This window comes from Chiloscyllium punctatum, chromosome 8, assembly GCF_047496795.1.
Source record: "Chiloscyllium punctatum isolate Juve2018m chromosome 8, sChiPun1.3, whole genome shotgun sequence".
Taxonomy (NCBI): domain Eukaryota; kingdom Metazoa; phylum Chordata; class Chondrichthyes; order Orectolobiformes; family Hemiscylliidae; genus Chiloscyllium; species Chiloscyllium punctatum.
Window position 1 is genome coordinate 112293836 of NC_092746.1, and position 22732 is coordinate 112316567.

The 22732-nt window shown below is 40.5% G+C and overlaps 1 protein-coding gene across 9 annotated transcripts in view; it reads right to left on the reverse strand.

The window, feature by feature from the left end:
- Positions 1-22732, reverse strand: part of LOC140480815 (actin-related protein 3B) — a 196345-nt gene that overhangs the window by 98321 nt on the left and 75292 nt on the right. For 7 of the 9 annotated variants that reach the window (XR_011961408.1, XM_072576242.1, XM_072576244.1 and 4 more), the window contains 2 exons: positions 21940-22050; positions 18282-18377 (listed from right to left, as the gene is read on the reverse strand). The exons of 1 other annotated variant lie outside the window; for it this stretch is intronic. Coding sequence is in view for 7 of the 8 variants with exons in the window: in XM_072576242.1 (XP_072432343.1) it covers positions 18282-18377; positions 21940-22050 (207 nt within the window). In the remaining variant the exon portion in view is untranslated. The remainder of the gene's footprint in view (positions 1-18281; positions 18378-21939; positions 22051-22732) is intronic. One more of the 9 variants, XM_072576243.1, reaches the window with a different exon arrangement.

A 22732-nucleotide genomic window follows, 5' to 3' on the forward strand; every position in this document is an offset into this window, starting at 1 on the left:
GGTTGGATTTGTCCTTCTCTATGTGTACAGAACATACCTGGGCAATTTTCCACATTGTCAGGTAGATTTTTGTGTTGTGGTTGTTCTATAGCTTTGCTAGGGGTGTGGCATGTTCTGGAGCACAAATGTTCAGTGCTATTGGCATGTTGTCAGGGTCCAAATCCTTTACAGTATTCAGTGGCTCCAGTCTTTTCTTGATAGCTGTTGCTGTAAATCAAATTGACTCAAGATTGGCATCTGTGATGGTGGGAACTCTGGAGGAGTCAGAGATGGATTATCTACTTGATCCTTTAGGCGGAAGATTGTTGCAAATGATTCAGCCTCATCTTTTGCACTGAGTGTTCTGGTCTCACACCTTTTAAAGGAGGGGGATATTGGTGGAATCTCCTCCTCCAGCATGTTGTTTAATTTTCCATCACCATTCACAACTAGGTGTATAAGGAATGTACAGCTTTGAACTGATCCATTGGCCGTGAAATGTCTTAGCTCTGTCAATCAAAATTGCTTATGCAATTTCACATGCAAGTAGTCCTTTTTGTTTGTAGCTTCATCAGGAAAACATCTAAGCTATAAGTGTGCCTGGTGCTGTTCCTGGCACATCATCCTGTACTCTTCAGTGAACAAGCATAAATCCTCTGTCCTGATGACAACAAGAGCGGAAGTTATGCCAGGCCATGAGTTTGCAAATTGAGTTGGAGTACAATTCTGTTGCTGCTCATGGCTCACTATACCTCATGAATGCTATGTCTTAAGTTGCTAGGTCGGTTCGAAGTCTGTTCCATTCAGCTTAGTCATAGTGCCACACAATATGATATAAGGTATCCTTAATGTGACGATGTGATGATACTGTCATGGACAGATGCATCTGTGGCAGGCCATTTGGTGAGGATAAGGTCCAGCATGTAATTCCATATTGTTGGGTCCCTTACCACCTGTCACAATCCCAGTCTGGATTAGTGGTGCTGGAAGAGCACAGCAGTTCAGGCAGCATCCAAGTAGCTTCGAAATCGACGTTTTGGGCAAAAGCCCTTCATCAGGAATAGAGGCAGGGAGCCTGCAGGGTGGAGAGATAAATGAGAGGAGGCTGGGGGTGGGGAGAAAGTAGCATAGAGTGCAATAGGTGAATGGGGGTGGGGATGGAGGTGATGAAGGAGAGTCGCTCCAAAAGCTAGTGTGCTTCCAATTAAACCTGTTGGACTATAACCTGGTGTTGTGTAATTTTTAACTTAGATAAACATAGAAAATAGATGTAGGAGTAGGCCATTCAGATCTTCGACCCTACACCACCATTAAATGTGTTCACAGCTGATCATGCAATCTCTGTATCCCATTCCTGCTTTAGCCACTCTGTCACATCCAGCTCTCTCTTGATGATATCTAATTGATATCTAATGAACTGGTCCCAACAATTTCCTGTGGGAGAGAATTCCACAGATTCACAACTCTGAGTGAAGAAAGTCTTCCTCATCTCAGTCCTGAATGGCTTACCCCTTATTCTTAGGCTGTGACCCTTTGTTCTGGACACCCCCAACATCGGGAACATTTATGCCGCATTTGCCCTGTCCAGTCCTATCAGGATTTTATAAGTTTTGATGAGATACCCCGCTCAACCCCATCATTCTTCTAAATTCCAGCAAGTACAAACCCATTTCATCCACTCTTTTCTCACATGCTAGTCCTGCCATCCCTGGAATCAATCTGGCGTACCTTTGCTGGACTCCTTCAATAGTAAGAATGTCCGACCTCGGACTAGGAGGTCAAAACTGCACACAATACTCAAGGTGTGACCTCACCAAGGTCCTGTATAACCACAGCAAGACATGCTTACTCCGACACTCAAATCATCTTGCTGTGAAGGCCAGCATGCCATTAGCTTTCCTCACTGCCTGCTGCATCTGCATGCCAACTTTCAACGACTGTTCCACCATGACACCCAGGTCTCATTGCACCTCACCTTTTCCTAAATTACCACAATTCAGATAATAATCTGCCTTCCTGTTTTAGTAATCAAAGTGGATAACCTCACATTTATCCACATTATATTGCATTTGCCAAGTATTTGTTCACTCAGCTAGTTCTGTCCAAGTCACCCTAAAGCTTCTTAACATCCTCCTCACAGCACACAGTGGCACCCAGCTTAGTGCCATCTGCAAACCTGGAGATATAGTTGGTTCTGATATCATGCAATAGTTCGCTTCGCACGCGATCTCGCATTATAAAAAAATCACACAATAGCCTCGCATTTAAATAAATGGGGCCGGAATCACGTTAAAGCCAAATTAGGTAAGGAAAGGCCATGTTCTGCAAATAACAGTCTAAAGTCTTCAATTGCGTTAAAGCCAATTGCTTTGAAAAAGACACGCATTTTAGCAGAACCGACTGTCTTGCATTCAATTCCTTTATCCAAATCATTAACGTATATTGCTAAAAGCTGAGGTTCCAGCACTGATTCCTGTGGCATGTCACTCATCACTGCTTGCCACTCTGAAAAGGACCCAATTATTCCAACTCTCTGCTTCCTGTTCTCTATCCACGCCAATGCATTACCTCCAATACCACGAGTTTTAATTTTCCTCACTAACCTTAAAGAATGGGAAGTGGACATGAGGGAAAAAAAGTTGGCAAAGATCGGAATTCCACCCTAAGTCAGAGAAGTCTCATCGCTACCTTTTTAAAATTTCATGAGCATTGATATTCCATTTCAATGAATCTGTGACAATTTAGGAAATTTTCTTGGCTTTTCCATGACCAGCAGGAGTCCTATATCTCCCTTCTTGAAGATATTAACAATTGTGCTATGGAATGATTGCATGTCACCTTAAGGGAAGCAAAAATCCACCAGTTTTGAAAAACTCAACTGGAATACCATAAGGGCCACAAATTCTCTTGTATATCATTCAGTTGATTTGCTTATTGCATCGATGAGCATTAATCCATGGATTCTCACACAATGAGATCGAACAAGGTCAACTGTAATAAACCATTGGACCTGTTCCCAAACCATTGGGCTCGAGCATCATTGTCACCAGGACTGACTGTTTTAAAACAATGCTGAAATATGTGACCTCTTAGAACAAAAATGAGTTGCTTTCATTGTCTCGCACAACAACACAAGGGCACAAGTCACAGTCATAGAGTTTATAAACTTCTATAAAGTCACCCCTCAGCCTCCGACACTCCAGGGAAAACAGCCCTAGCCTATTCACCCTCTCCCTATAGCTCAAATCCTCAAGAAGGCAGAATACCAACAATTCAGGTTTGATGCCCGAAGATAAATTCAGAAAGTAAAATATATGTGGTAGTAAGAGAAAGCCAAAGATATCCAACAATACAAAATAATACTTAGATTCATGAAAAGTCCCAGAGGATTGGTAAGCTGCCAACATAACACCCTTGTTCAAAAATGGAAGGAGGCAAAATAAAGGGGTAACTATAGGTCAGTTAGTTTATCATCTGTCTTTGGGAAAACATTAGACCCTATTATAAAGTCTGTATTAGCAGAGCATTTAGAAATGTATAACATAATCAGAGTCAGCATGGTTTCATGAAGGGGAAATCATGTGTGATGTAGGAGCATAATCCTGCCTTCCTCCCCCCAACCAGCAACAAAGACTCAGAAGGCAGGCAGGATTCAGGCAAATGGACGACTATTATTCAAGCAACAACCAGTTAATGCAGGGAGAGGGCCAAAAGCCTTCCCCAAATCTGGCCTTGACGTGAGAACCTAGGCATTCTCTTAATCTATGGCTCAGATTGGGAGAGAGATCAATGACACACTTTGATTTTTACAGTGAAATATAGTGCTTTTATACATTTTGTATTACAGTAATCACAAAGCATACTCATTGTGTCCTTCCCCAATATTCCATACGCCCAATCCTATGAAACACCTAATCAATGATGGGCATTCCTATGGACTTCCCCAAGTGCTGATGATCTCATGGTATTTAAGACATTGTAATCTCCAGATCTTCAGATCTTTCTATGCATTCTATTTATTTACATTCCAAAGTTACTGGTTACACCCCTTCTGGTCTGTCCTAAACTTGCTTATCTCTAAGGACTACTTGAATTCTGTTATTCATTGAATTCCATGTGCTGTCTCTATCAAATTCAGTTATTCCTTTTATACTTTCCAAATGACAATAGGTTTTAACTATCTACTACAAGATTTGTAATATTAATTTATGTTGTTAAGTTAGTTGTAAAGTGTAAAATTATACTGCTGCTTTTACTGTTAACACTTTGTAATTAATAAATTGCAAACAATTTATTTTGTTCAGGCCATGCCAGGCATCTTTTTAGAGATAAGAAAAACATTTCCTGAGACTAATTAACTTTCACATCTAGGTTTAAATGTTTTTTTCCCCTAATGCTTCTAATATTGGACCTACATCTATCTATAATTATGTCGAAATCTATATCTATGATTATCTGTAGTATCTTAAACTAGAACCTATTTCTCAATATAGTGAATAACATGCTGACTGCAGATGCTGGAAACCAGATTCTGGATTAGTGGTGCTGGAAAGTACAGCAGTTCAGGCAGCATCCGAGGAGCAGCTGTTCTTCGGATGCTGCCTGAACTGCTGTGCTTTTTCAGCACCACTAATCCAATAACTTCAAAGAAACAACTAATTATTATAAAATAACTTTAGCTGCTGTTTTCACAGCTGCTTAATGAGTTTGGCTGGCTGGTCCATGGGCTGAGATATATACCCTTTGTTCGAACTGGTGCTGTTCACTTAACGAGCCAACATCTTTTCATTAATGAGGCTGGAAACAATCACTTGTCTATCCTTAGGCATCTTCTTTGATGGTTGTTTGTTCACATTGGAGTAGCCTTGTTCAAAAGTACCATTGTGTTTCACTTAAATGCTGGAACAGGCTTTTTACTTCTACTTATCTCTTGTTTGCCATTTTGTGTCTTAATGCTGGAGTAGCCTGTTCTATTCTGATTACATAGAACATAGAACATAGAAAAATACAGCCCAGTACAGGCCCTTCGGCCCTTGATGTTGCGCCGACCGAAGCCTACCTAACCTACACTAGCCCAATAACCTCCATATGCTTGTCCAATGCCCGCTTAAATGACCATAAAGAGGGAGAGTCCACCACTGCTACTGGCAGGGCATTCCATGAACTCACAACCCGCTGAGTAAAAAATCTACCCCAACATCTGTCCTATACCTACCACTCCTTAATTTAAAGCTATGTCCCCTAGTAACAGCTGACTCCATACGCGGAAAAAGGTTCTCACTGTCAACCCTATCTAAACCCCTGTAGTTGGCCATTTTGTGTCTTTCAAATATGAGCTGCCCTTAGACCTACAACTATATTACAATTCTTTGAAGTGATAACAAATCGGAGCAGTGAGAAGCAGTGGATGCAATATATTCAATTTCCAGGTATCATATAAAATATGGTAATGATAAGGTACCATACATTAGGCTACTTAATAGGATAAGAACCCATGGTGTTGGGGTAGTATAATAGCATGGGTAGAGGAATGACTAACCAACAGAAGACAAAGAGTTGAGATAAAAGTTATATTTTCAGGATGGCAGTCTGTACAAGTGGTTCTTCTAAATCACAATGGTTGCATTCTTGTGCAATCCTGCATTATAGAAAAATTGCACTTCAGAAACTGCACATAAAGTGTTGGCGATGTAATCACATTACAGCCAACACACGTTTTAAAAGTTTGCACTTTAGAAACAGTGACCCAGTTCATCACTTGCGTTACAGCGAATTTGCTTTAACGAAACATGAGTTATAGCAGAATGACTACAGGGATCAGTGCTAGGGCTAAAACATAGAGGATTCGGGTGAGGGGGGTTTATGTACTATTGCCAGGCTTGCAGAAGACAAGTGGTGAGGATGACACAAACTCTCTGGAGAGGGATATAGACAGGTTAAGCTAGTAGGCAAAAACTTAGTCTATTGAACATAATGCAGGAAAATGTGTGGCAAGAAGAAAAAATGAGCTGGATATTGTTTGAATGAGGACAGACTGCAAAAACCTGCAGCATGGAGGATTTCCGCAGTCCTCATGCATTGATCACAAAAAGTTAGCACATACAAACCGAACAAGAAATTCTAAAGGCAGATGGAATATTGGCATTTATTTCAAAGAAAATGGGTTAAGTATTGCTGAAACAATACAAGTTAGATCTCAACAAGTATATTTTTAACAGTTTTGGTTCCATTAACCAAGCAAAGATAAATGGAATTGGAGACAATCCAGGGAAGGTTCACTAGGTTGATGCCAGGTATGGAAGATTGTATAATGAGGAGACGTTAAACAGGTTGGGCCTGTACTGATTTGGAGTTTAGAAGAATAAGACCTGACCTCATTGAAACATATCAGATCCTTATGATATCTGGCAGCATCTGCAGAGAGAAAGCAAAGTTAACATTTCAAGTTGTAAAGGTGGATAAATCCCCAGGACCTGATCAGGTGTACCCTAGAACTCTGTGGGAAGCTAGAGAAGTGATTGCTGGACCTCTTGCTGAGATAGTTGTATCATCAACAGTCACGGGTGAGGTGCCGGAAGACTGGAGTTTGGCTAACATGGCGCCACTGTTTAAGAAGGGTGGTAAGGACAAGCCAGGGAACGATAGACCAGTGAGCCTGACATCAATGGTGGGCAAGTTGTTGGAGGGAATCCTGAGGGACAGGATGTACATATATTTGGAAAGGCAAGGATTGATTCGGGATAGTCAACATGGCTTTGTGCATGGGAAATCATGTCTCACAAACTTGATTGAGTTTTTTGAGGAAATAACAAAGAGGATTGATGAGAGTAGAGCAGTAGATGTGATTTATATGGACTTCAGTAAGGCATTCGACAAGGTTCCCCATGGGAGACTGTTAGCAAGGTTAGATCTCATGGAATACAGGGAGAATTGGCATTTGGATACAGAGCTGGCTCAAAGGTAGAAGAGGGTGGTGGTGGAGGGTTGTTTTTCAGACTGGAGGCCTGTGACCAGTGGAGTGCCACAGGATTGGTGCTGGGCCCTCTACCTTTTGTCATTTACGTAAATGATTTGGATACGAGCATAAGAGGTACAGTTAGTAAGTTTGCAGATGACACTAAAATTGGAGGTGAAGTGGACAACGAAGAGGGTTACCTCAGATTACAACAGGATCTGGACTAGATGGGCCAATGGGCTGAGAAGTGGCAGATGAGTTTAATTCAGATAAATGCGAGGTGCTGCATTTTGGGAAAGCAAATCTTAGCAGGGCTTATACACTTGATGGTAAGTCCTAGGGAATGTTGCTGAACAAAGAGACCTTGGAGTGCAGGTTCATAGCTCCTTGAAAGTGGAGTCGCAGGTAGATAGGATAGTGAAGAAGGCATTTGGTATGCTTTCCTTTATTGGTCAAAATATTGAGTACAGGAGTTGGGGGATCATTTTGTGGCTGTACAGGACATTGGTTAGGCCACTGTTGGAATATTGCATGCAATTCTGGTCTCCTTCCTATTGGGAAAATGTTGTGAAACTTGAAAGGGTTTAGAAAAGATTTATAAGGATGTTGCCAGGGTTGGAGGATTTGAGCTATAGGGAGAGGCTGAACAGGCTGGGGCTGGTTTTTCTCTTGCGTCGGAGGCTGAGGGGTGACCTTATAGAGGTTTACAAAAGTATGAGGGGATATCTGGTTGGCATGGACGGGTTGGACTGAAGGGTCTGTTTCCATGCTGTACATCTCTATGACTCGATGAGTCTATAAGTTCAATGACTCTTCTTGTGACTAGGAAGAGGTGCTATATATGCTGAAGACAGGGATAGAGGAGGGATGGGGAAGAAAGGCTGATAATAGGGACCATAAGTAGGTGAAAACAGTTTGGTTGCACTGAAAACAGCCCATGTCATGAAAGGGCATTCAGTTTGGGGGTGGGTAAAGGACATAGGTGTTCAGGTTCTAAAATTATTGAACTCAATATTGAATATTGGATAATTCCTATTATTAACTTTTCTTTCTCCCTAGCATGTTTTTGTCCATCCCTTTTCTACCTGTCATTCTCTCTCTGTGGACCCCATCTTCATCCATCCGCTCACTCCTTTCCTCCATTCCCCTCCTCTATCCCTGCCTTCGGCATATTTACCACTTCAGATGGTAAGTTGGCTGAGCTCGCAGGTTTGTTTTCAGACATTTCGTCACTATACTAGGCAACAATGTCAGTGAGCCTCCGGTAAAGTGCTGGTGTTCTGTCCTGCTTTATATTTTGTGTTTTGGTCTCTTAAGGTGCTGCTATCATTTCCAATATCAGCCACCTTAAGAGATCAAGACACATAAATAGAAAGGGGAACAGAACACCAGCGCTTCACTGGAGACTCACTGATATTGTTGTCTAGTATGGTGACAAAATATCTGAAAACAAATCTGCCAGCTCAGCGAGCAAACTTACAACCTGAACCTCAACCTGAGCTACAAATCTTCTCAAAAATCGCAAACATATTTACCACTTTTCCTATTTACTTCAGTTGTGAAGAAAGGTCATTGAACGCGAAATATTAACTCTGCTTTCTCTCCATAGATGCTACCACACCCACTGAGTTTTTCTAGCAATTTCTGAATTTGTTTCAGGTTTTCAGCAACCACAGTTCTTTGTTTTATTTATGATACTTAAGGGGCTTGACAGATGATGAGTGGCTGTTTCTCCTTGTGGGAGAATCTAGGACCAGAAGGCATGATCTCTGAGAAAGGGGTCACTAATTTTGACAAAAATGAGGTGGAATTTCATGTTTCATGTCAGAAAGTAGTGAATCTGTAGCATTCTTTACTACAGCGAGAAGTGGAAGTTGAGTTGTTAAATATGTTCAAAGTTGAGATAGACAGATTTATAATCAGCACAGAAATCAAAGGTTATGGGGAATGGCAGGCAAGTGGACTTGAGGATAAGCCTCCTCTACATTGGGGAGACAGGCCGCCTACTTGCGAAACGTTTCAGAGAACACCTCTGGGACACCCGCACCAACCAACCAACCACTCCGTGGCTGAACACTTTAGCTCCCCCTCCCACTCCGCCAAGGACATGCAGGTCCTTGGCCTCCTCCATCGCCAGACCATGGTAACACGATGCCTGGAGGAAGAGCGCCTTATCTTCCGCCTAGGAACTCTCCAACCACAAGGGATGAATGCAGATTTCTCCAGCTTACTCATTTCCCCTCCCCCCACCTTATCTCAGTCCCAACCCCCGGATCAGCACCGCCTTCTTGACCTGCAATCTTCTTCCCAACCTCTCCGCCCCCAACCCCCTCTCCGGCCTATCACCCTCACCTTAACCTCCTTCGACCTATCGCACACCCGACGCCCCTCCCCCAAGTCCCTCCTCCCTACCTTTTATCTTAGCCTGCTTGGCACACTTTCCTCATTCCTGAAGAAGGGCTTATGCCCGAAACGTCGATTCTCCTGCTCCTTGGATGCTGCCTGACCTGCTGTGCTTTTCCAGCAACACATTTTTCAGCTCCTCCTTGAGAATAAGTATGTCAACAATGATTTCACTGGCAGAGCAAACCCGATGAGCCAAATGGCCTAACTCTGCTTCAATGTCTCTGAAGCCATCACAGTCATCTTCGGACTAATATCTTTAAAAAATGTGTAATTAAGAAAATTGAGTACAAAACAGAGAGTTTGGCAAGAGGGAGCTCTGTTGATGTGGGGAAGAAGACATCAGCTTCATTTTGCTTTTCTACCCTTCTCATCCTGTAGGATTTGGCTTTTTCTCCAATACTGGAAAATGAGTTACTTGTTCTGCTAGTATCCAGTAAGTGCTTAAGATCAATTCGATTCTAAAATTTTAAAATGCTACTCAAGTTTGTGGTAAATATAATAAAGTAAATTAAAAGCAACATAAGTAAGTGAATGATACAATTCAGTAATTAATTCAAACTCATTAAGGTTGGCAGAGCAAGCGACTCGTCAAGGTTGCAACATGTGAGAATTCCCAAACACCATTGTGGTCTAGGATAAAGAGTTCTGCAATAAGTGTTTGAAGTTCAAGCAGCTTTGGCTCAGAGTTTGAGAAAGAGTTGAATTACAGACGCTGCAATGCATTGGGGAAGAGAATTTTACCTGGATCCTTTGTATTACACCACTTAGGACAGGGTCTTCTGATTTGGTCAGTAGTCAGGGACAGGAGGGTGTCACAGTGAGTGAGTCAAGTTAGGGATCCCAGAGGGCAGGAGTGCAGGAACATCAACCTTTGAAATTATCAAATAAGTTTACCCAGAGATAAAAAATACTGCAGATGCTGGAATCCAAAGTGGACAAGCAGGAGGCAGGAAGAACACAGCAAGCCAGGCAGCATCAGGAGGTGGAGAAGTCGACGTTACACCCGAAACATCAACTTCTCCCCCTCCTGATGCTATCTGGCTTGCTGTGTTCTTCCAGCCTCCAGCTTATCCAATAAATTTATTCAGCTTATGTGGATGAGAGTGGTGGCTATAGGGTGGATGAACAAACTGAACATGGCACCATGGTATAGGAAGCTGTTTAATTAGTGGAGTAAAAGGAATGTCATGGTATTAGGTAATAATATTGTGAGGAGGACTGCTACGGTTCTCTGTAGCAAAGAGCAAGAATCCAATTAATGTGTTGCTCACCAAGTGCCGGGGTTCAGAACATGCAAGGAACCTACTGTGGGAGAAAGATCCAGTAGTCATGATCTATGTAGACATCAGTGACATAGGCAGAACTAGGAATAAGAGGATCCCCATAGAGAGTATGAGAAAAGCAAAAACACAAAAGGTTACAATCTCAGGGTTATTACTTGAGTAATGTATGAACTGGTTTAGAAGACATAACATTAAAGAGTTGAACACAGGGACGCTTCCTGAAGTCAATGACCAGCTTCTTCATTTTGCAGATATTGATGGAGAGATTGTTGGTCTTTAAACCATGTTGCTAAGCATGCAATCTCTTGCTTGCACTCTGTCTCGTCCTGTTTCAGATCCGACCTACAATGGCATTGTCATCAGCAAACTTGTAAATGGAGTTAGAGAGGAATTTGGCCACACAGTCATGAGTATAGGGTGGCGCGGTGGCTCAGTGGTTAGCACTACTGCCTCACAGCACCAGGGACCCGGATTCAATTCCCAACTCAGGTGGCTGTCTGTGTGGAGTTTGCACATTCTCCCTGTGTCTGCGTGGGTTTCCTCTGGGTGCTCCGGTTTCCTCCTAGAGTCCAAAGATGTGCAGGTTAGGTGAATTGGCCATGCTAAATAGTGTTAGGTGCATTAGTCAGGGTGAATTGGTCTGGGTGGGTTACTCTTAGAAGGGTTGGTGTGGACTTGTTGGGCCGAAGGGCATGTTTCTATACTGTAAGTAATCTAATCTATATAAGGAATACTGTAAGGGACGGAGTATGTAGCCTTGCAGGGCACCTGTGTTAAGGATTACCATGGAGGAGGTGTTGCCATCTATTCTTACTGATTACTGACAGGTCAGGAAGTCGAGGATCCAGTTTCAGAGCGGAGTGCCAAGACCTAGGTCTCAGAGTTTGGAGACGAGTTTGTTTGCAATTATGGTGTTGATGACAATAAGAGCTTGTTAACCAAATGTTTCAGGACTTGGCTTCAGGATGACAAGGCCTGCGTCTTGAGTACTAAGAGATATATGATATTCAAGAATTACAAGAAGCTAGATAAAAGCTGCAAATAGCATTTGTGAAATAGCATTTGATAGGAAGTGAAAAGTGAAGTCTCACAGGGTTCTGTGCTGGAGTCGTTATATCATTTACATTGATGGCATAGACTGGCAAATTCATGGCAGCTAAATTTGCAGATAATACAAAGATAGAAAGTCAAGCTTGTTGTGAAGAAGACATAAGTAGTTTGCAGACTGATAGTGATAGATTGAGTGAATTGGCAAAAATCTGGCTGATGAGTATAAATGGGTGAGGAAATGTAAATTTGTTAACTTTGGCCTGAAGAATGACAAAGCGGAGTATTTCTTAAACCAAGAAAGGTAGAGGAATTCTGAGGTGCAGAGGAATTTAGCTTTCTAATGCGTGAGTCAGAAAAAGTTAATATGTACGTACAACAAGTAATTAAGGAAGTAAGTGAGATTCTATTATTCATTGCAAGAGGAATTGAACATTAGCATTCAGCTATACAGGGTATTGGTGAGACCACATTGTGAATATTGAATGCAGCTTTGGTCACTTTATTTAAGGAAGGATATAAATGCTATACAGGAGCTTCAAATGAGGGTTTTTTAAAATTCATTCATGGTATGTGGGCTTCACTGGCTCTGCCAGCATTTATTGCAACCTGGAATGACCAGGCATGAGAAGGTGGTGGTGAGATGCCTTCTTGAACTCTGCAACCCATTTTCTATGGGTATGCCCTCAATGTTGTTAAGGAGGGAGTGAACAAGGAGGGATATGAAACTTGTTAGACCTTAGCTCAAGTATTTAGAAATTTCAATTATGAGGACAAACTGAAAACATTAGGACTGTTCCCCTTGGAGAGAAGAAGGCTGAGGGGAGATTTGACAGAAGATTTCAAAATCATGCATGGTTTGGTCAGAATAGATAGGGACAAGCTGTTCTTGCTTTTGTAAAAAAGTGATGTGCAAATGAAACAAAAGTGATGCGAGAAAAAAACTTTTTTACAAAGTGAAAGTTGGAGTCATAAATGCAAGGCTTGGAAATGTGATGGATCAGGTTCAACTGGAGGTATTGGAAGAATATTTGGATTTTTAAAAATTCATTCATGAGATGAGGGTGTTGTTGGTTTGGCCAGTATTTATTGCCCATCCCCAATTGCCTAGAGGACAATTAAGAGTCAATCACATTGCTGGGGTTTGGAGTCACATTGAGGCAAGACCAGGTAAGGATGACAGTTTCCTTCTTTGAAGGATATTAGGGAACCAGATGGGTTTTTCAACAGTCAACAATGGATTCATGGTCACCATTAGACTCTTAATTCCAAAGTTTTACTGAATTCAAATTTTACCATAAACTGAACCCAGATCCCCAAAACAGTACCTGAGTCTCTGGATTAACAATCCAGTGATAATACACCTAAGCCATCACCTTCCCTAAGATAATAGACGAGTTGTGGGGAGTCAGGAGGTGACATACTCACCACAGTATTCCTAGGCTCTGACCTGCTCTTGTAGCCGCTATGGCAAGTGTCAAGTCCAGCTGAGTTTCTGGTCAATGAATAGAACTGATGCAGGGGATCTTGTGGATGGTATACACTACTGCTACTGTATGTCAATGACGGAGAGAGTGAATGTTTGTGGATGTAGTGCCAATCAAGTCGGCTGTTTAATTCTGGATGGAGTCAAGCTCCTTGAGTGTTACTGCAAATGCATTCATCTGGGCAAAAGGGCAGCATTCCAACTCATTCCTGACTGGCACTTTGTAGATAATGGACAAGCATTGAGGAGTCAGAAGGTGAGTTGCTCACTGCAGGATTCCTAGTAGTTGACCTGCTCTTGTGGCCACAGTATTTATACAGCCAGTCTAGTTTAGTTTCTAGTCAGTGGTAACTCCCAGGATGTTTATAGTGGAGTATTCTGTAATGGTATTACCATTGAGTTTCAAGGGGCAATGATTAGATTCACTGTTGTTGGAGATGGTTATTGCCTGGCACTTGTATGGCATGAATGTTACTGGTCACTTAGCTTAAGTGTGCCTATTGTTCAGGTCTTTGCAGCATTTGGACATAGACTGCTTCAGTTTCTGAAGACATGCAAATAGTGCTGGACAGCAAATAATGCACATTCCCACTTCTGACCTTCTGATGGAGGAAAAGTCATTGATAAAATTTAAGATGGGCTAGCCTGGCACATTAGTTTGACACCTGAAATGAGTGAGATGTCTTATGATGGTAGATAGGAGAGCCTAGGCTCATTTTCACTGGAGAAAATGAGGACTGCAGATGCTAGAGATCAGAGCTGAAAATGTGTTGCTGGAAAAGCGCAGCAGGTCAGGCAGCATCCAAGGAACAGGAGAATCGACGTTTCGGGCATAAGCCCTTCTTCAGGAATGAGGAAAGTGTGTCCAGCAGGCTAAGATAAAAGGTAGGGAGGAGAGACTTGGGGGAGGGGCGTTGGAAATGAAATTCGTGGAAGGAGGTCAAGGTGAGGGTGATAGGCCGGAGTGGGATGGTGGCGGGAAGGTCAGGAAGAAGATTGCAGGTTAGGAAGGCGGTGCTGAGTTCGAGGGATTTGACTGAGACAAGGTGGGGGGAGGGGAAATGAGGAAACTGGAGAAATCGGAGTTCATCCCTTGTGGTTGGAGGGTTCTTAGGCGGAAGATGAGGCACTCTTCCTCCAACAGGCCTGTTGCTATGGTCTGGCGATGGAGGAGTCCAAGGACCTGCATGTCCTTGGTGGAGTGGGAGGGGGAGTTGAAGTGTTGAGCTACAGGGTGGTTGGGTTAGTTGGTCCGGGTGTCCCAGAGGTGTTCTCTGAAACGTTCCGCAAGTAGGCGGCCTGTCTCCCCAATATAGAGGAGTCCACATCGGGTGCAGCGGATGCAATAGATGATGTGTGTGGAGGTGCAGGTGAATTTGTGGTGGATATGGAAGTATCCCTTGGGGCCTTGGAGGGAAGTAAGGGGGGAGGTGTGGGCGCAAGTTTTGCATTTCTTGCGGTTGCAGGGGAAGGTGCCGGGAGTGGAAGTTGGGTTGGTGGGGGGTATGGACCTGACAAGGGAGTCATGGAGGGAGTGGTCTTTTCGGAACGCTGATAGGGGAGGGAAGGGAAATATATCCCTGGTGGTGGGGTCCGTTTGGAGGTGGCGGAAATGACGGTGGATGATACGCTTACATGGAGGTTGGTGGGGTGGTAGGTGAGGACCAGTGGGGTTCTGTCCTGGTTGGGGTAGTAGCTCACCTACCACCCCACCAACCTCCATGTACAGCGTATCATCCACCATCATTTCCGCCACCTCCAAACGGACAGGTAGGACAGGTCAGGAGGGTGATGCCAAGTTGGAAGTTTGGATCTGGGATAAGGTGGGGGTTGGGGAAATTAGGAAACTGGTGAATTTCATATTGATCCCATGTGGTTGGGGAGCCTCAAAGCAAAAGATGAGGCGTTCTTCCTCCAGGTGTCAGGTGGTAAGGTTTTGGCAGTGGAAGATGCCCCATGACCTGCATGTCCTTGGCAGAGTGGGAAGGAGTATTAAAGTGTTCGGCCATGGGGCGGTGGAGTTGTTTCATGCATGTGTCCTGGAGATGTTTTCTGAAGCGTTCTGCAAGTAGGTGTCCTGCCTCCCCAATGTAGATGAGACCACATCGTGAGTAATGGATACAGTATGGAAGTGCAGGTTTTTTTTACTAGCAGAACGTTTTCACAAAGTGTGCGTGCACAGAGCCTTCTGCATGAGCAATGTGAACTTTTCAGTGTGTCAGGAAACACAGCCTTCAAATTATTAGTCATACTTTAGGGACAGAGATGAGGTGAACTTTTTTCTCTCCAGGGTGCGCAACTTTGGAACTCTGCCTGAGAGTAGTTGAAGCGAGATTATTGAATACTTTAAAGGCAATGGCAGTTGGATTATTGTTATGCAAGGGAATCAAAGGTTATCGGGGTAGATGGGAATGTGGAACTTGAAATATAAACAGATCAGCCTTGATCTTATTAAATGACAGAGCAGGCTTGAAGAGATGAATGGTTCCTATTTTCCACATTCATATAGTCAAATGAATAAAAACCCATTGCTCACAGATTGGTGCTTTACTTATTAAGGGTGACAATGCCATCCATTTAAAGAACATTTTCAGTGCTCAATGGGTATACTGTCCAGGCTACCTTCCAATAGTAACTTTGTTGTAACTACTGTGAAATGTATCATTCAAATTGACTTTAATTGGACCATTAAATTAAAAAAAAGATTGCACCTTACTTTACATATTAATCTTTCAATTTAATGAATTAGTGGTTGTTCCTGTTTCCTGATCAGTCTGTGGATTATAATGCTCCAAACACACATCTGACCCCATCAGCATACTCTTTCTATTCCATGCTCTCACCCCCACCCAATTCATCTTACTTCCTTTTACATAAATCTAAGCTATTTGCCTCAATTATCTTACACAGTAGCATCGAAAAAATATCTGGGCAAGCACAAACTGAATTTTTGAACCTTGTGAACTCTAGTAAGATTTGAAAATTGCCAATTTAAAGTCCTATCTCCCAAGAAAAAATACAATTCTCAGAGTATTCTCTAATAAAGACATTGCAAGAGAAAGCTACTAAATTAGAAAGGTGTGGGAGTACATTTTGTGTGTAACTGCACCAAAAAACTACATTTCTGTTTCCATGGTTACAGATGGAATCACTAAATTGGTTAAGAGAACATTTCTGCATTCTGCTCTTCTCATCTCAAGTACTCAAGCAGTTTAAAACAAAAAAAATTCTCTAGTTAAAAAGTGAATGTCACTCCACCAACAAACATGAAAGCAGCTTGAAAGCCCCTACTATATTATTCAAACTAATCTTGGTCTTTTAGGAATGTTGGAGCAGAAATAGGCCATTCAAGCCATTGAGTCTGCTCTGCCATTCAATTTGATCCTGAATAATCTCCTACCACAATATTATTTTCTTGCATTCTCAAAATCCCTTCTTAACTTTAATATCTGAAAATTCATTAATTTCTTTATTGAAAATACTCAATGACTGAGCCATCACACCCTTCTTGGAGTAAAGAATTCCAAAGATTCACCACCCTGAGTAAAGAAATACCTCCTCATCTCAGAACTAAATGGCCTATGTCTTATTCACAGACTGTGTCCTCGGTTCTAGACTCTCCAACCAGGGAAAACATCATTGCTGCATCGACTCTATTAAGCCCTAAGTATCTGTGCACTTAAATGAAATCACGTCTCATTCTTCTCAAGTCAAAATAAATCTGTACACAACCTTGTGAAAGGATTCTGCTAGCTCAAGTTGAATCAATTCTGTTTCCACGTTCTTCACATTAAATTATAATTTAAATTAATAAAATAAACAAAAAAGTCTGATATCACACACCATTCTTCACCCTTCAACCATTTCAAACAAATAATTTCTATTTCACAAAGTATAGGGTAGAGCAGTCATCATCCTTCAAAATAGAATATAGTCAGTTCCTCTCTGACGCAATAGTTGTGTTCTTATGCAACCCCATGTTGCAGAAAAATTGCACTTTAGAAACAGAGCATTACAACCAACATACATTTTAAAAGTTCACGCTGTAGAAATAGCATCCCCAATTTACCAATCACATTACAGTGAATTTTTGTTGATGAAATGCATATTATAACAGAACGACCTGTCTGAAAATGTCAAAAGCAAGGCAAGTCAAGCATCAAAGAGGAGAAGAGAGAAAAAGAGGTGGCGATGGGATTTTTCAACTACAACCCACGTGGTTCTTTTTATTTTATCCAATATATCCACTTAGTCATAGAGTCATAGAGATGTACAGCATGGAAACAGACCCTTCGGTCCAGCCAGTCCATGCCGACCAGATATCCCAACCCAATCTAGTCCCACCTGCCAGCACCCGGCCCACATCCCTCCAAACCCTTCCTATTCATATACCTATCCAAATGCCTCTTAAATGTTACAATTGTACCAGCCTCCACCACTTCCTCTGGTCAGCAAAATACTCAAATTGGAGAAGGATATGAAAACAGTCCCTTTAGTTATGCTGAAATAAATATGGCTCATAATAATACAAATGCAAACTTATACTGCACCATCTCACTATGAACTTCCATAGGCTTGCTTCAGTGACATTGAAAAATGTGATAACTCTAAATTTGAAGACAACTTGATATTGTGTAAATAGGCACTCTAAGAAATCTAGTTAGTCTGTCAAAGCTTATTAACCTTAACTTCTGACCTATAAAAAGCATTGGAGAAGATCAAACTGTCAGTGTTACAAGACAAATTTGACTGAACAGTGCAAGGATATGCTGTAACATAATGTATCTCTCGGTTTGTGATGGGTTTTCTTTCTCCCTCGGCCCCCGATTACATCATTACTCCAGGAAAACAAGCTAAAAGATGGTCACATGTTACTGTCAAGTAAAAGGAAACACATACGCATGTGGGGACTAGCAGGCAAGCTGTTTCCAATGCTGCATAATTCCCAAGCATCCAAAATGAGAGGAAGTTTGAACAATTATTACATTCCAATTTTCACCTTCAATGGCACAGCCAAGATTAAGTGACAAAAAAGGTCAAGGCTGAAACCCACAGAAACATATCCTGCCACTGATTCCATCTAACTGAAATGCCAAGCAACCTCTGCTATTAGCAAGTTCCTTACCTGGACTGCAATGTAAAGACCTGGGACATTAAAGGATTCGAACATGATCTCTGCAAGGTACTCTCGATTTTCTGGTGTATTGAGTGGTGGTTCTGTCTGCATCAAAAGAGTGCAGAAGTTTTAAATGTAAATTAAATATTTCCATTGAAAGAAAATTTCATTGCCTTCACCCTCTTAATGTTGAAATATAGCACCTCTTCAAAGTCTGAATTAGCTCCAGATTTATTTCATTCTCTTTTGATGACTCCACATTTAGTCCTTCATCCATTTATATTTTTAACTTCACTATTTTCTCTAACCTCAGATAGAATTTACATTTCTTCCACTGATGAAATTGCCTCTTTCTTTCTCAGATAAATCACTTATTTTTTCTACAAATGATATTTCCAACTTTGCCTTAGATTTGAACATTTCTCCCATATTTGGGAAGGCATTTCTGGTACACTTTGTGCACTTATAAACAGGAAAATAAAAGCCAAAGCACCAAGAAGCTCCTCTGAATTTTCCTTTCATTCCTTCTAAATCTTAAAAATGTTCCCTACAGTCTCTTGCCTGTTTACTGCTCTACTGTGTGAAATTAAAGACCAACTGATTCTTTTACAAAGCTTCAAAATTGAAGTTTCTTAATTTCTTTTCCTTTTTCTTCTCTTAAAAACTTAAGGACTTAACTGAAAACATGCATTTATATTGCATCTTTAACATCTAAAGGAGCTTCACCGAGTGTTATCAATACTTAACATTCTTGTTCATCAAAAGAAACTATAGTGTTGGCCAAATGACCAGAAGATGCTACCAAGGTTGTAGTCACAAGGGAGGTAGTTGATGCACTGGGTTGATTAAAAAAAAGATCTGTACTCAACACTGATAAGCCACCTGAATAGTTTCAGATGCATCTAAGGATATTGAAGGCATAGTTACAAAGGATTGGAAAACTGCAGCCTTAAAAGCAGGTAAAGAACATACCCAGCAAGCCAATGAGTTTAACCTCAGTCAGGGAAAGCTTTTGGAGAAATAATCTGGTACAACTTGGATAAGTTTGCATTAATTAAGGAAAGTCACATGGCTTTAAGGCAAAATACATTTTAATAATTTGATTGTTTTTGTTTTGTTACATTAACAAAGGAGATTTATGATGGTAGTGCGATTGATGTGGTATACATGGAATTTTAAGAAGGTATTTAATCAAGGTACAGAGTTTACGGAGGAAATTCCAGGCTTTAGGACCAAGGCTGCTGATGGCATTGCCACCAATAGTAGAACAATGAAAACTAGAGGTGTGTGAGAGGCAAGATTTGGTAGAAAGTAGAAAGCAAGGAATGTTATATGGCTGCAAGTTAGATGCAAATTAAATCACTCACTCCAAATTTATCTGGCATTTCCACCTTAACTTCTGAATGGACCTGGGCTTTTTCATTTGACTACATAATTTTTTTTAAAAAGCCTTCACTGGGACTAAAGCAGAAAATGCTGAAAATATCAAACAGATTTGGAAATACAAAGTTCAGCGCAACATTTCAGGTACAACTCTTCTTTCATAACCAATGATTTCTTTGAAGATATTTACTAATCTGCTTTGCAAGTCAAGCAGCTTCATTTTAGATTTCCAGCATCTGCAGGCTTTGCTTTTCTCTATTTCCTAACCGACAACTAACTGTACCATCAGATAAGTTTCAAGGTTACAGACAAGCTAGTATTTGTTTCATTTTGTATTGCTCTTATTGTTTAAAAATTATCAACACTGGAGTTAAATGAAAAGCATACAACATTCTTGAACTTTATATCTGATCTGTGTGGTGATAAGAGCTCTCATAATTTAAAGGGTTAAGTGCAAGTTGCTGGCAGCTAGACAAGTAGGCCAATTTGGCACAGGGAATAAAAAGGATTTCCCTGAAACATATTTCAAGTGAATGACTTTCTGGTATGTGTGCACAAAATACAAATATTTTGAAGGTCTGATTTGGAATAAAATCACTATGTCAATTTCAATCACAAGAACTATAGGTTCTTGAAATTATACTGGTAATATCTAACAAAAGGTTACAAATAGATTCATCATAATTGTTTGAAATACAAAGTGTACCAGTTATGTATACATTCTTTTCTTTCTGAAAGTAAAAACATCTATAAGCTCTTTCCAGGCACAATTTTTCTATTCTACATTCTATCATGTAAATAGAGAAACTGACTTTTACAAATCCTCATTTCTGTTAAAGTACAACTTCTCAGCAACAAAATCAGTCCATTGTTAAATCTGGAAGAGAGATATATAATATCATACAAGCATAAACACAACAACCAAATTATTATTAACCAATGTTAATATATATTTCACTGTCAAATATTAGCATATACATCTTTTACTGCCAAGCCACATAATTACTACCTTGTACATTTATATGTTTCCATTGGTTGTAATATTTTCAATTATCGTTTTGTTTTTATTTAATTCCTTACCTCTCTCATGCTATACATACAAACCAATTCTCTGACCTCTAACCCTGTCACATTCTCTAACCCACACAATAGTCAATTCCCTAATTACTAGGAACACAAAAATTACCAAGTGAAAATAATTACCAGTTCACATCATTATTGTCCTCTATGCATTTGAGCCAAACCAATTTTCAAAACTGTCAAGACATTTCACACCAATTATAATACTTAATGGGAAAACTGCATTCTGTATAAATTTTAACTGCAAACTATCTCAAACTCAAATAAAAGCATTCTCTGGAAACTGAAATTAAATAAATTATTACCAGCACTTCCAGGAATCAAGGTTAATTATAATGCTTATTTTATGCTCTTCAAAATTTACTCAAAGTTTGGCAAACCTCATAAGAAAGCACACACAGAGGATTTTGGAACACTGGTCTGGTGACATTTTTAGTCAATTTTTTCCATCCCTTTCTTTAAGCCAATTCTTCCTTGCATACAGTTCTAAGTACCTATTCTTCACGTGCTGAGTCCAGTAATAACTGTTAACAGACCAATCACAAAAGGCTATTACAAATTCAGCCCCTTCATGTCTTTGTCAGGGGTTGGTCCAATCTATGGCGAGAGCTGATGAACAGGGTTTAGTAGATATGACCATTAATCAAGTAAATAGGGTGGGGATATAGAATGGTAGGACAGACTCAAGGTGCTGAGCGATATTCGTTTATTCTGACCTTTCTATAAGGATAGTTTACAGCTCAGGCCAGGGGGCTAGATCATATAAATTTGAGGTACTACATTTCCACCACTGGTTAGAATTGTGAATACAATGTGATAAATTTACATAAGTGGCTTATATTATAAATGTTGGGCTATAGATTTTGTATTACAAATAAAATCTACATAGAATGGGGAAAATATAAAACATGTGTGCCGATGTAAAATTACTAAGATATTAGAAATATTTTGTATGCTTCTGGTCTACTGCAATTTATTTCTTTTTAATTAATTCACAGGATGGGGGCATCAGTTGCCAGGCTAGCATTTATTGCTCATTCCTAATTCAGATTGCACCAACATAGATTTGATCAGATAATAGTATTTGAAGTGCAAGTACTAGCTGGAATACTGTTTTGATAAAAATTATGTAGAATATACATGAGCACAGGCAACTTCAAATAAACAGAATCATTATGAATGCCAAGTAATACAATGTTACAACCATTAAAAAGTGATGATCTTCAGGTTCTGCTCGGAGATACTTGAATATCACATGTTCCATAAATCTCTCCATTAGATCCCAGTCTTCAACTATACCATGCCGAATAGGCCACTAGAAATAGAAACAAAACTCCAATGTCAGCTATAGATGTGTCATCTTTTATATAGACCTAGTTCTTCAGCAGCATTTCCCATATCATTTGTAAATCTTATGGCTTACTGAGAACATAAATTTAAAAAATCCATTGATGCATAGAATGAAATAGGGAAGGGAAGATTCCAAAGGTCATATCATCTGATGAGCTGAACGTATTCCAGCGCTTACACCTTTTAACTGCAAGCACCTAGTACTTAAAAAGGAAATTCACATCTGTTAGAACCATAAAAATACTCTTTTTATTCAGGAATTCTGAACTCTACTAACAAAGGGAATAGATACCACAAATGAAATCAGAGATAATGCAAGGCATAGGATATTCTCCCAGTTAATTCTGATAAATTCTTCTGCTAAGCTATATTAATCAGCATTAATGCAGAGGACAATAGGTGGAAGCCTAGGTATTTAAAGGAAACTGCGACTAATTGTTCCCTCAAGGGTGTAAAGAACTCTGCACATCATTGGATTTAAAATTTAAATGGAGCTGGAGAGTGGACATGCAAATTGAGGGAATTGCATTACTTTAAGAATGTAAAAGATAGAAATACTCTATCAGCAACAAATTGTGGTATAGTGGAAGAACAGGTAATTAATACTGGCAATATAGTTAGAACAGAGGAAGAATTCAAACACAAAG